The sequence below is a fragment of the Canis lupus genome, chromosome 23 (assembly GCF_003254725.2).
Source record: "Canis lupus dingo isolate Sandy chromosome 23, ASM325472v2, whole genome shotgun sequence".
Classification (NCBI taxonomy): domain Eukaryota; kingdom Metazoa; phylum Chordata; class Mammalia; order Carnivora; family Canidae; genus Canis; species Canis lupus.
Genome location: NC_064265.1, coordinates 24609349 through 24624750, shown reverse-complemented (window position 1 = coordinate 24624750; position 15402 = coordinate 24609349). Strand labels below are relative to the sequence as shown.

The 15402-nt window shown below is 36.2% G+C and overlaps 1 protein-coding gene across 8 annotated transcripts in view; it reads right to left on the bottom strand.

Moving 5' to 3' along the window:
* SATB1 (SATB homeobox 1) overlaps positions 1–15402 on the bottom strand; it is a 101187-nt gene that overhangs the window by 65114 nt on the left and 20671 nt on the right. For 4 of the 8 annotated variants that reach the window (XM_035705137.2, XM_035705139.2, XM_035705138.2 and 1 more), the window contains exons 2-5: positions 11812–12046; positions 7952–8128; positions 7044–7170; positions 6140–6263 (exon numbers count right to left, since the gene is read on the bottom strand). In XM_035705137.2, the coding sequence (XP_035561030.1) occupies positions 6140–6263; positions 7044–7170; positions 7952–8128; positions 11812–12022 (639 nt within the window). In that variant the 5' untranslated portion in view covers positions 12023–12046. Of the gene's footprint in view, positions 1–6139; positions 6264–7043; positions 7171–7951; positions 8129–11811; positions 12047–14740; positions 15374–15402 lie in introns of those variants that run through there. The other 4 variants (XM_035705142.2, XM_025448717.3, XM_049099630.1 and 1 more) reach the window with 3 other exon arrangements.

Sequence of the window (15402 nt, the reverse complement as noted above, 5' to 3'; positions counted from 1 at the left end):
TGGTAGGCTTTCTCCAGGCCTTGTCTACTTCTAAACCTTGGCAGTATTTATTATTCTGCAAGTCGGAAAAAAATAGGGGAAATGCTCTCATGATATGGTAATTTTCCTTGCATTAGTGATTTTGAGGTCAAAGGAAACCTGTTCAGATCTAAAACAAAGCACAGGTAAAAATCTATTAAGTGAAAATGGAGTACTTACACATTGTTAAGCACTCTCTAAATTGGCATGGCTTAAACTCTTTTATGTTTTACTATTGTGAAAAGATAGTAGCTATAAAATATTTGAGATCAATCCATTTTAAGTTAGATGCTTTATTAAGTTTGGCTTTTTTGATTAATATATCTGAAAGGTTACAGAGAGCGAACTTCAAGCTAACAGTAAAATCCTTATATATCTAAATCAGCTAAAAACGAGCCTGATATATGAGATTCAAAAAGGAAAACTTGCAAAATTTGGAGAACATTTTTATTCTTCTATTGTAGATTCTATATATATTAGTATTAACACAAAGCAGATAACTAATATGACAGAGAATTAACTGGTTCAAAAAAGAAGACAGAAACAATTATCAGCAATTCACACTAACCATATAATAAGACTGGTTTACCATTTCCTTTATGGATCTCACTATGAATACAATTGCTGAAAATGGTAATAAAATCCAATCAGTATCAAGAACATCAGTGCCTGGCAAAGCAGATGTTCATAACCTCGGATTCCTTTATGGTCAGTAGGGTAAGGGTTGGGAAAAGTTTTGTAATTTAAAAAAAGGATACATATTTAACAAGATTTATGGATTACATCAGGAAGGGGCAAGTACAAAATCCTACAAGCACATCTCAAACAGGAAATGCTCTATTTTTAAATGGAGCTGGCCAGTTACATCCTCATCCATCATATCAGGTCAGTGGCTGACTAAAGTCCCTACTTGCAAATAGATTCAAAAAATTCAACTGCCCAATGTTTCCAATGTAAATGCCTAACACTGCCCTGAGACTCAAATCAAAAGGCTAGTAGCTTAGTTATACTTACTGATCCAGAAGGATGTATCAGGATGGGCAAGAAAGGAACTGCCATAGAACTGCTAAACTCAAACTTTCTGGAACCTCTCAAATACCAAGTTATCCCAGAAGTCAGTCCCTGTGGTCTGAACTACCCTCTCACTTCTAAACTAGGGGCAAGAAACAACTATACTTTTAATAACACAAGTCAGTGTACAAACAAAAGAATCAAATCTCATATGCTAAAGAAAAATTTCAGCAGTGAGAATAAACACAATTGGAAAACTTAAGTAGTTACCAATATTTCAGGGAGATGGAAGTATTTTATAAAATACATCAAATTAATTTGAGAAAGCCTTAAAAAAAAAAAAAAAAAGCCCATCTATATGTGACCAAGGAGGATACTGGATTAAGTTCACAGGCTCTGGGTATGAATTCTCATCCCTCTGCTTTACCAGATGTGTGACTATTAGTACTCATTTAAACACTCTATGTCTCAGATTTCCTCAACTGAGAATGGGATACAAACTATATACTGCTTAGGGTGACAGACTTGCTCATGATACATCAAAGTAAATAAAAATTATTACTATTTCAAATATGAAAGCATATCATTCTTATTACTACATAAGAAATAGGATGCCCGTCACACAGCAGACTGTCAATACATATTTTTGAATAAGTATGTGAATATGTGAATAAATTTCATAGGGTTAGACTCTCACATGAAGTACAAAATATGAATATTGATGTCAGATATTCTTAAGACAAGTGATTACTAATGTTTATTTAAAATTTTTCAGAAATGTCATTTTAGTCTAAAAATTATAAAACAATAATGCAAAGTGCAGTTTAAAATACACATAGCATAACTGATAGGGAATTTTTTTTTAAAGATTTTACTTATTTATTCATGAGAGACATAGAGACAGAGAGTCAGAGATAGACAGGGGGAGAAGCAGGCTCCATGCCGGGAGCCTGATGTGGGACTCAAACCTGGGACTCCAGGATCACACCCTGGGCCGAAGGCAGGCATTAAATTGCTGAGCCACCCAGGGATCCCCCTGATAGGGAATTTTTAAACTGTTGCTCTGATGGTATGCATCACATAGACTGGAAATCAACTGACCACAGAGGTTCATTTAATGTTTATGGCAATGACTGTCAAGTTTCATATAATCAGTATTATTAAATGGTAAGCATCAGGAGGGCGGGCAGGATGGTTTACCTATTTTGCCAATACCTAATAAAAAAATCTGACATATATTAGATCCTTAGATGCTGTCAAGGAAAAGGAAAAACGATGCTACTCAATATGACTTCTAAATGGAACGTTCAAACCTAAATATATCTTATGTATATTTTGCCACTTGAAAATAAAAATGACAATCCCCACTCACTTCATGTAGGACTTGAGCTTAGAGCTTAAATAGAAGTAGAAAGTGACCCACTGCCTTAATAATGTGAGAGTTATGATGCGTGAGCGTGTGAGTGTGTGCACGTGCGCCTGTATGATAGAGAAGGGGTGGGGAAAAATGTACATATCAGATTAAAATTTCTCAGGAATATATGACCTGAACATTTTTAGAAGAAACATATTAGGCTGAAAGAAGTAATAACTGACCTTTTACTTATGGTAGTTTTAACAAAATGAATCTATCCTTATACTGAGTGTATATATATTTATCCAGTTCTTAAGTTAAATTTCTAAAACTTCAGGGAAAACTAAAATGAAAATGAAATGCCTTATTATAAATCAAAATGTTTATTTAACTACCCTTTTACCTCCTGAATCCATACTCTCAATGTTCTCATGACCACAGGCTTTCTTGTCCCCAAGCCTGATTTATTCTCTCCTCCTTACTTGCAGTTCAAAATACAACGCCCACCTTATCCAACCACATCCACTGAAAAAAGGGAGAGTAACAAAGTGACCAACTTCAGATCCATAAGGAGCTAAGTGTTTGTGTCTTGACAGGTTTTTACAAAAATAAACACGTGGTACAAAAACTTAATAGATGGATGTCAATCTATTTGGGCAGATTCATGATTTAGCAAAGCAGTAACAAATAAAGGCATAGTTATAAATCAAACCACATGCACTCTTATAAGAAGAGTTTCTCATCTGGAGAAAACCTTGCAAATATTATCAGACATTACGGCAAGACAACATAAGCCATTCGTTTTAAAATTAACACACTCTAAAATTTATCATTCGGAAAGGACTTTTGGGTCAGTCACTAACCAGCAGTTTGACAAACTCTAGGGCCACTGGCTCCTTCATTTGTCCAAGGAGGAATCTGGGTAGGATAACACCTAGTTCTAAGATTCCAAAGACATCTGCCTAGCAAGTGTGGGGCAATCCTCCAAAGAGCACTAAGGCAGAGCTTGTCAGATACCCCAGGTGAATTCCTGCTGGATTCTCACTGGTATTCCCTCCTAGCCTCTACCTCTGTAAAGGGTCTGTAGGGTGGACTTTCTGCTCAGCCAAACCATGAGGGATCCTACAGCTACACTTGCTACTGAGGTATTTTATCATATTAAACATAATTTTTAAAGTACAGCAAAATGTGTATGCTAGATTGTATGCTCAATTTTCTCAAGTAAATAAATCAAAATCCCATAGAGGGGTAAATAGGGGTTAACACTTAGCATTTCTTGATGCTGGTTCCATTTTGTATAAGACTGAGGCAATATTTTTTTGCTAGGCCTTTTCACAAAGCCATCTTCATCACTATCTCTCAACCACAGGGGAAAGAAAGAGTAGTTCTGCCAAGCTTCGCATATATTTTGGGATTAGGCCTTACAGAGCCTGGATTTCTCTTCTTTAACTAATAACTTATGACAGAAAAGAAAATAAAGAAGCAAATGGAAAATAGTTCATTATTAAAACATTCTGAATGGAGTATCAAGATTCATGGACTCATTCTAGAGAAAGAAATAAAAGATGACACAGTGGAGTATAAAATAACTCACTCATTTAAAGGAAGAGGTTGTATTTTTTCATAATATTAAACATTAAATTAATTTCAAATATTTGTTGCCGCTGGTAAACTACCCATTTTTTTTAAAAGATATTTTTAAAGAAGGACAACTGTAATTACAACTGATGTTGAAGTTATAGCCTAGTTTCGCCACTCAATGATTACGGCAAGATCTCCAGCTAACACACAGATGCACGTTCCTCCAAAGGACTCTCTATAGAAACTCACCAATGTAGGACTCTAAAACCAAGCCCCGAATTTCATTTTGTCATTCTGTTTAATGTTATAATTGTCTGTATTCAATTCATTTCCCATGATAACATTAAGTAAACTCACAATTATATTTATAAGCTATAGTGAGGTAGAGTTTACTGGCTGAATGTTGAGGTCATTTAACAATTAATTCTCACTGCTTCTATCAGCAAATACTCAAACTAGCATCATCTTCTCCAGCTCACAGTAAAATGCCTTAAATCTTTGCCTGAATTTACTTCCAATATCAATGGGACATTTAGCACCGTGTAGATACATGGCATTCCTGTACGAGGTGTTTATGCATATTTTAACTCGGAGTTAAAAAAAAAGTTTATTTCTAGGACATTTCAAATTTTCAAACGCTAGTAACAAAGTGACATATTATCTGGAGTTGTCTGCAAAACCCAAAGTCCCAGATGTAAGAGTCACCTGCTTCATTATATCATCCTATTGATTTAACTGTGTTTAATTAATTTAAATTACTTTTATTCGATGGTTATAAATTCACATCCTCTCTACTCCAAGGGTGAGAGAAGGAAGATAGAAGGAAATAAGCTAAAATAACAAAAAGAGTTTGCCCTGCATTCTAAGAAACTGATACTTGCAATATAGAAAATATTTTTTCTATGGCTACAGTTAATCTTAAAAGAATACAGAAAGCCATAATTAACTATAAACTTAATTCATTTGCTCTATTCCTACAACAAATATCAAAGTAAAGCTGAGGGACTGTAACCTGAGATGTATGGAGTTTCCATAAAACAGTAGCACAAAAGCCCACAAGCTCCCTACTAAAGGTACCAGTACCCTCACGAGCATCACACTAGAAATACATTCTGAGAATATCTCAACTGCAGAAATGTTTATAGCAGAATCATATGGTTTACGCTCAAGTGACTGACAGAGTAACATTCAGAATTACGTTTTGAACTTAAAAAAAGAAGAACTTCAAAATGGGGTAAAAATCTAGTTAGATCATACTTGAATTATACTGTATCATGGGATGACCTCACATTGGGTTTGACACTGAGGGATGGCATTCTAACACAATTACGTAGTGACTACACAAGCAGCCCATTAAGAGCAGGTTCACAGCATCCTTTTTTATGTGAAATCAGCTGAGCATTATCAAAAATGATGTTTGGTTTTAAATTTAGAAACAGGGCAGTCTCTACCTAGAGTTTTAGTTACGCTTCACCAAAATTCATTGTAAAATATCAAATACGATAATAATAAATATTTGTCTCATTTCAAGATCTCTGATGATACGACAGGAATCTCAGAGGAAAGGAAAAGATTCCACCAAAAAAAAACCAAAAAAACAAAAAAACAAAAAAGGTAAACCAATACCACAAAACTGGTGACAAAATCCCAGTAAAGAACTACTCAACCTCTGGTTACAGGGAAGAAACTTCTTATTTTTATAATTGTTTATACTAAATACTCTTTTTCTCCCCCTTTTTGTAATGAACAAAATATCCCCAAACCGTACTTTTATTTAGGTAGCATGGTAAAGTTTTACATTAATACTTACACTGCCATTCCCCCTCACCAAAGGTTCTTGGAAGTTATACCACCTTTACTCTTTCTTAAGTAAGGATACTCAGGAGAATGTAGCTTCCATGCTCAGAGCACTCAGAAAAGGAATCTAAAAACAAGCTAGCACACTCTTCTGCTGAGCTGCTTTTCCTTCATTCTTTTCCCCAAGGGAGAAAAAGTGTAAAGGCTCTGTTCAGAATAAATCAAGCATCCTGTTTAAAGTCACCAGTGGTCAAGTCACTTTGCAATTTTGACAGTCCTGCTTCAGATACCAGTTGCTTTAGACTATGGGGCCCCATCAAACCTCAAATCAAGGCTCCCCACGATGGCTTATTATTTATTACATGCTATGCTAAGTACCTGTGAAAGGGGGCACTCCTTGGCCAACGAACTCTGATTCATATCTTTCAGTAAGTCCTTCAGAGCATTCCTTACTGTGGTGTGCGACCATTGTTCGGGAGGCAAGTCTTCTAGTTTGGGGCAACTATTTGAGACATAGATTAGAAAGGGGATTATTACAAGATTGCATCCCGCTGCAGAACATTCCTTTAAGACAGACAGATTTCATTTTGCGCATCAAACAGATGCATCTGGAGATTGCTCTCGGTCTCCTGATTGTTCCGATTAGTTAATTACTTTATACAACACATCTGCTGTATCGATGCATGAATTATACATCAGCTGCCTGTGGTGGCTATTTTTTCATGTTACTTCTACCTTCCTGCTCTGATGCGCTTGGGAAGACAATTTAAGGTGTACTGCTTTCTCATGAGCCATCGTGAAAAGCATTAACGTATTAACCGTTTTCTTTTCATGACTCTGTTCATACGAATTAAAATGGTAAATATATATATATATAAATAAATAAGATCGCGGTAATAGTGAATAAGGCATTCTTTCACAAAATGTACACAGATGGCACTGTTCATGATATGCAAAAATATTTTTCTCTTAAGTAAACTTTATGTAAAATGCCTTCTTGTAATGCATCATTTAATTGACTAAATATAAAAAGTCTTGTCTTTTGATATCCTGCACAAAACCTACAAATTCGGGGGGGGGGGGGGGGGTAGGTGGGAAAGCTGCTTTTAAATATACATTGAAGTTAGGAAAATAAAGCAGAAGGGGTAAAGTAATAAAATCAATTTTGATTAACCCTTCTGAAACACAGAGTAAATAAAAATCAAAGGTTGACCAGAGATGCTTTATTTCAAGAGATCAGGCACATAGAACCTTTTGCCTTAGAACTGCTGTCCTGACTCACCTGTGTAACTGAATTTTCAATGTGACCACATGATACACGTCTTGAAGCATATCTGCTACCGTAGCATCAGGGGCATCTGTCACATAAGACAGTGGAACTGGATTCCACTTTCCAACCTGGATTAGGCCTATTGCAGATAAAGAGAATATGTCACTAAATATTTTACCTTTCAGATAATATTTCTAGTAGAAGGTTGTTGTTGTCGTCGTCGTTGTTGTTTTTCATTGCCCCCACCACAAGCAATATTGTTATTTCTGTTTGAATGATTCCCTTCCCTCTAAAAGGCAGGTCAATGAAAATATTCACAGCTTAGCTTTCCAAATTGTGAAATTATGTAAATGACTGTAGGGTTGTTTATTATTTTGGAAATAAAACCCCATCAATAAAACCTATGCATAGGCCACATTTTCCTAACTTACAGGAAGTTCTAATAAGACATAGCTGAACCAGTTCTAAATGGCTTTACGATTTAGATAAGATTCTCTATTGCAATGGGAATCAGCATTGAAAAATACTTTACAGCCCATAAAACCATCAGAAACAGAATAAAAGAAACAGAACTAGATATTCAGTCATAAATGCAAATTGACTCTCAACAGTCCATCTGCTCAAATACGCTCCTCACTTCCTTGTGGGTCCTCAGTGGAGCAGATTATTAAGGTCAATAAGCATACTAATGATTCAGCTGAAGTAATTTAAAAAAAAAATCTACCTCGACATTCCACACGAGCAAAATGTGTGTTAACTAAACCAAACTGAATTAAGCCAATTTTTTAAACCCACAGTCTATAAGGAACCAATGTAACACACAGGCTACAGTTCTTTGAATAAAAATATTCAGTGCTTTCTCTGCAGAGTAAACAAAGGATGCCAAGCAATTTTTCCAACCCCACGTATGCATTATTTACCTTTGGCCTGGGCAGCAGAGCTATGTGAATAACCCAGAGACAGTAATGCCATTTCTATCAGCTGGTTGAAAAGCATATCCTTTCTCACCAACACAAATTCCGCATGCTCCTCCTTGCAATCATATTCAATGGCGTTTTCATAATGTTCCACCACGCAGAAAACTGGTAGCATGGTTCCTATCAAAGAGACAGAGAAAAAGAAACGCAAACCAACAATCTTCAGAAATACAATCTGGGGGGAGGAAAATCTAAACCATGAAAATAAATCTTCCCAACAGTGAGAGAAGGGGAGACTGTGTTTCCAAGGCAGACAGGGCACAGGGATACAAGCACGCACACACAAACATATACATTCTTTTATTTTTTAAAGTTGTAAGAGAAATATTGAAATAGGATGTGAATTTGGTCCCAAGATAACTTGGGCTCTGCTTTAATATTAACAGTGCATTTTCCAAAATCAATTAATGCAGAATTACCTTTTTGATCAAATAATAATGCTGACGAGAGAGAAGTGTCTTATCTGATCTGCTGTGAGTGGTATACAGGGTGCAAACAGAACTCACTATAGGCGTCTTCAGAAGAACCCACCTTCATGCTTCCTACGTGCTTTTTGTTAATATTAAACTTTTCCCGTTTGTGTCCAAATTATCTTTGACTATAACATTTTTAGCATTTTCTTCCTTTTATTAGATCTTTACTAAACAGTTGCATAAAAGAAACACAAAACTTAACCAAACTGATGTTCAAAATATGATTTCAATATGTGCATAATGTAAACAAATAAGATTTATTTTTACAGCTACTTATTTAATCTACCTGACTAAAAAGACATCCCAGTAACCACAGGTCTTTAAAATGAACAATCTTTGTTATGTGTTATGAGAGAAAGAGAAAAGGAAAGTGGCTTCGTAATGACATATTAGGATAAAGGGATCTACACAGATTTGATGTGTTCTTTCTTTATTTACTTTAATCCAATGTAACAACTCAGTAGCCAGATGATTAATAAGCACAGGCCACACCACCGTTAGAAAAGAGGCTTCTAGAAACTGAAATCACGGAATGCTGTAGTACTCAAGGTGTTTATGCAGCGCACTGTCAGACTTCCAGTGATATACGGAAAAGGGTTAAAAGCAGATGCATCTGAACTGTACTGTGGCAAACTGCCAGGAGGGTATCATCTTTAGCATAAATGATGACAAGGGTTACTTTAACAGGGCACCCAGGATCCCCAATTAGTCCTATAACATTAATGCCTCTATAAGGCTCTGCCCTCTGGACTCACAGAATCCTACCAACTTCTGGAGATTTCTAATGCACACCAACCAGAGCTAAAAATCAGGATTTCCTACTGACACCAGTGATGCCCTTTAAAAAGGCTCTATTTTCTTGTTTATGCTGAACAAAAGCCGGCAGTTAAACAGCTACATATTTTTACATGTGCATCTTCACCAAAGCCTTAGTGAACTGTTCACTAGAGATTCTAGCTCTGACAAATAAACCCCTTTAGGTTTACTTAGAAAAGCTCACAAACTCATTCGAAGGTACCCAACAGGCTAGGCATGAAAAACAAGCCGCAGAGCTTGCCAATATTCTTGTCATTCATTCATCTGTTTTATACCAGAGAGAGAACCTGTCAGGGATCAGAAGAAGACTTGGGAAGACCACAGCAAAAATAGCAACATGCGAACTGGTGATTTCTTCCTTGGCTTGAAGGTACTTTGGCATAATTTCCTAAACAAATAAACAAAACACCCAACCTCTTTTTCTTAAGTAGTGCTTTCTCATCTCAGCCACAATTTTTATCTAGCACCTGTCAAACAGAAACTATGTACATGAAAAATAAAAGAAAAAAAAAACACCACCACCAAAAAGCTTTAGTAATTTTGTTGTTTGAAGCAAGCTGAGAACCTTCTACAATTAAACTAAATTTTAAAATAAGTCACTATGAAAGCAATGTTTAAAAAAATTTTTGAGCAGGAAGTGAAATTACTGTACTTTGGTTTCTCCTCCCCCTGTTCTGATGGCTTCAAAGAGTTGGGTTAGTACAACAAAAACATACGCATTGATTTTTCCTCTTACAGAATGATACAGACGTGTTCTACTATATGCTCCCTAGACATATGAAAATTAGCTATAGGCTTTACAAACTGTTGAAACATACTGGATTTACTTTGGACTTTTATTTAGAGATACCCTATAGATAATTAAGGTGGCTACTGATAAAGTGACAATAGAATCATTTAATTAAAAATCTAGCTGCTAAACCTTCTAGCAAACTTGTCACCCTTGTCTTCCTGATACTGTGAGTAATGCTGAACAGGAGCCTTCTCTGAACTGTCTGATTATTTGTGCTAGTGTTTGGCAAGACTTCCAACTACAGCAACTTCATAACCTTCCAGCATTAAAAGGGGAGTGCACTGGTCACTGCTGAATGCTAAAAATACCACATGATTTAAACCTGGAGGCAGTCTTAGAAGCTTTTGCTGAAGGTTTATGAGCCTGTGTAAACAGCACGTCTGCCATAAGGAGCAGTGAAGTCTGTAGAATCCTTGTCTAAAACTGTCCTGGCATTAAAGTTTGCTGTGCAAATATCACATAATACCAGAGACAGCTGAAATCTCCTATTTAGGAATTTATGGAACTTATATGTTTGCAGGCGTCAGAAAGTCTTTTTTATAGAGCCCCAGTGCTTCACAGTACAATATTAATGCACTCAGTTTGAAAAGCCGTAATAAATTATATTTTTAATGCTCTTACCCTGGCTTTCTTAAGATGCATACATTCTTGGCAAACAATCAATAAATAGGGTAATCATGAGTAGAGGCCAAAGAATTTGCTGAAGTGCTGTTTTTCCATTTTTAATAGATAAAGATCTAACAATACGGACTGCTGTGTCTGTTCATTTCAGGATCAATATATTCTTTGTTTTCGCCAAACCAAGAAAAAAATAAATGATTGTATGATAAATGTTATGCATCAAACACAATGAAATTCCTCTGCCTTCTAACTTTATCTACTTAATATTCTTGGTTGCTAAAAGATGGCATTTTTATCCTTCGCTTAGCAAATGTAAGGAAAATCTGAATCCTAAACACAGTTATTCAGAGACAAAATAAAGACTATTATGAGACACACACGTTATACCCAGTATAGGCACTGATCTACATAAATAGCAGTGCTGAACACAAAGTTGTTAAACTTCATCAATTTTATATAAAATTGGTAGAGTCACACGGTTACACATCTTCCCTTTATAAACTTGCCTGAGTTTGCCCTTCCTTTATCAAAAATACTCAACTGTAGCAAAAACCATAAACTAGAATCATCAGGTTTTTCACTACTAAATAATAAATTTGCTCTTAAGAAAACAAACCATAAAATAGGACATCGCAAAATTTCAACATCGTATCACATAAGATTCCCGTTATCTCTGAAAATGACTTACAACTAATAATCCTCTGAAAAAAGCTAAGGCAGTCCTCAAACAATCTAAGTGTCTTATTCTTAATCGGGGTTAGTTTAAGCAACAGCCACCTACGTATCCTCTACCACAGTAACACCTTATCAATGGAAGCCTTGTGTAATGAAAGCCATTATATTTCACTCAGTCCTTATCATCCAAACACCCAATGACTCCAGTCTATATAGTAGGGTAAGGTGCTCCACTCATGCCCAGAGCCTACACTTTCTAAGCATGACTGACACTGCAGCGTGGAATGGAACTAATTTCACATCAGAAAGGGAATCAAGGAAAAGAATATACAAAGACATGTTCTGCTCTCCACCCCCCACACAAAGTGGCCTTGAGTAGACACAAGGGCTTGCAGCTTTCCAGGATCTGGCTCGAAGGTATTTACCTTTCCTAAGGTTGGTTTTCATCAGATGGCCCGAGTGTTTTAAAGGCACTCCCTGCATTTTTGCACCTGTGCTCCCAAGCCTTCCTCTTCCTAGTGGGCTCCCGTTCTGCTCCAGGCGGGCAATCTTGGCTGGTGGACCCTTCGGATCGCTCACATTGTTAGACATGTCTGAATGTTCTTTCCCCTGAGGTGCCTCGTTCAAATGATCCATACTCAGTTACCCTCTAAAGATCACCTGCCAGAATTTAAAAAGAAGACATGTTATAATTGGGTGGGGGATCTCTCTCTCTCTCTCTTTCCCCCTTATGTAATATATGATATACCGAGCAAATATTTTATCTGTAGCTATTTCTCTCCACAAATATAACATACTTGTAAAACTGCTTAACTAGATAAATCATATAATGCAGATATTACTATGTTTTTAGACAACAGTATTACATTTCCATTCAAGTTAACAGAATAATTTGTGGAAACTATAGCCACGCACATTAGAATAAAAAGGTGATCCGTCACCTGCCAACAAAACTAAGTTGGGAGAAATGGGCTTACTTTTAGAACAAGAATTACCACAAGTGTAGCTAAAAAGAAAACAACGTATTTATGTAGTCCCAATTTTTAAAAATTAGAAACTCATTACAGAACACAATAGTACCCTTTAATCAAGAATGGGAAGATTATCATAGTCCAAAATATTAATTAAATCTGAAGTGCATGTTTACATTTTTACATATAGTTTAATTCTGATGAGGAAAATATATGTGTGTGTGTGTGTGTGTATATATATACATATACACACACTACCTCAAAAGAAGATAGCAAGTAACTGCTTTTTAAACACCTCATTGGCTTTACAGGTTAATTCACAGAAAAAGTTTTCTACTGTTTAAGTTTCAAGAATTACATGACCTGTTAAAGATCTAATCAAGTCCTGGCTCAAACATGTGATTGGATCACATAACCCTTAAGAAAATGGAAAGAAATGTAGGATTTCTTCTAATATCCCAGATGCTGAAGCATTCCAACCTATGTGTTTTAGCATTGATATTTAGGTGTCCCTTAGTAACAGAATACTGTTAACAATTTAAATAGCAAAAAACTTGAAAATACTTTGTGATATACATATTAGATTGAAGTGCCAAACTCACTTTTTAAAAAAATCTTGATGATTTTGGTAAAACACAATAACTAACATTTAAAAATAATCTTGGTACCCAATGAAGTCAACATCTTAACTGACTTCAGAAAAAATATAAAAGATAATTGTTTTCAGTTATACATTGGACATCAATTTTAATATTTATAATAAAGCAATTAGTACAATATCAAAGTCACTTCTAACATGCAGTTTTAACTGCAACTGGTAAGAGCAGGTTCGGTAGAATTATTTTCTAAACTTTTCATGGTACTTTATGGAGCTCCCCAATATCCCGCTCTCTGGTAATTCAACATATCTTGTACTTTAAAATATATATATATATATATATATATATATATATATATTATACCAAAGAAGCTATTGAGATCTGTTTGTTGAAAGTCAGTTTGCATTAGCATGGCCTTTCTGTAAGCATTTTTTTCCCCTGTTTAACCATAGATTACTTTGCCCATTATAATCAAGCAAAGAAGTGAAGGGGGTGGGGGGGAAGCAATGGTAATCTGTAGGCTTAAAAGCAACCTTAAGAATGCCAATCGAAGAACTATAAAGTTTGAGAAATAATGGCTATTTATCCTTGTACTCTAGGGTGGCACGCTGAGAACTAAAGGTTTACCGTTGATCGAGGTCCCATCTGTTTTTGGTTATGAGGTTCATTAACAATAAATGTTCCTCTTTTAACCACTTTTTATCAAGATTACTCTTTTCCATTATATTAAACTATAGTCTAAAGTCAAAATTAGAGAGTGATGATTATTAACTTATTCAAAACACTGTTTATAATGTTTCGTGTGGATTAAAATACGGAGCTGCTTTTTCTGAAATTGGTTGCCTTACCCTAGAGCAGAAGATGAATTTTAAAACATATGATTTGAAAAGAAAATACTTAACCCGTGGGGCAATTTGAGAAAAAAAGAGCGGGGGGGGGGGGGGGGTGGCGGTGGAGTAGACAACAGCATCAAAGTTAATGCTACAAAACATATTAAGTAGTCATGAGGCTTAACAGCATTATAAGCTGTACAGCAAATGAAAGTGATAGATTATAATTTAGTTAATGTATTGACAATCAAAACATCATATAGGTCATGCAAAATTATCCTTCCAATACCCACCTAGAAGAGTCTATTAAACACTCAGTCATCTTGTAAAAAGCTTTACATTATAAAGCAAAATTACATGCACATAAAACACCCAATTTACTCATTTAAACTCTATGCCCAAGGCTAAAGTTCACCAAACCTCAGTTTGGTATTGCAAAGAGCAGCCTCCACGGGGCCTGCTGGACTGACAGCATGGAAACTAACTACAGTCTCAACAGATGCCAAGCTGAAGAGTTTCTTTTGAGTTACACATTTTAAAACGCCTTTTAGTGTAACGTCTGGTTGGCATACAGAATGCAGGCTACTTTCTCAAAATCCCATTTCCCTGTCCATAAACCATGTCTATATATGATAATTACTGAATAAAACAGTGAACTCAGACGCAGCTATTATTTCCTCCAAAAAGAAAAGGAAAAACACGAAATTCCAGTTTCAACAACCTATTTTTTTTGCAATGTGGGATCTTTTTCAACGAGTTCCTGGCTGAATCGCCTCACTCGCCCCCAAAGAACCCCATAATCACATTTTAAGAGATTGTGCCCTTATCCATTCCATATGGCCGGCACGATCCAGGCCAAGCTTTCACTGTGACCTTTTAAAGAGACAAAGAAGCAAAGTACTATCTAGAAACAGAAACACTGCAGTTTTACTGAGTGAAATTAGCAAAACCGACCTGAAACTCACCACTTCAAAACTTGACAGCATATAAATAACAAAAACAAAGGAGATTTCCTTTGCAGCCCGGGTTCTTGAAGAGAAGTTCAAGACTGATGTTTTCTACGTCCTTTTTTTTTTTTTAATTTAAAAAAAAAAAAAAAAAAAAAGCAGCAGACCTGAAGGCGACTTCCCCTGAAATTGTATTATTTTTCTCTTCCCCTACCCCCGCCCCCCTAAGCGGGGGAAGGGCAGAAATAAACGTCTAGAAGAGTAGCCATGGGAGAGGGGGTTTAAAAAAAAAAAAATCACAATTCGAAAAACAACATATATGGTTTGTAAAACGTCTAACCTCAGAGAACGGGGTTTTCGATGGGGGAGGAGGGGAGAGTGGGAAGTAGGGAGGAGGGAGAAGATAAAATTGATCTGACAAGTGATTCGTTGGGGGGGGAAAATCGTAAAAACAAAGCAAAACCCGTTATGAGCTGTACACTGTGGTGGTGCTGGGGAGGCGAGGTGGTGACTGAGGATTCTCTTAAAAAGAGGGGAAAAAAAATCACTGCGGACCAGGTCTCCCAGAAAGGGGGAGAAAAAAAAAAAAAAAAAAAAGGTGCCCTCGCTTCCCTCCCTCCCTCCCTCCCTCCCGCTCGCTCGGGTTCTTCGGTGTGAGGACAGAAAGTC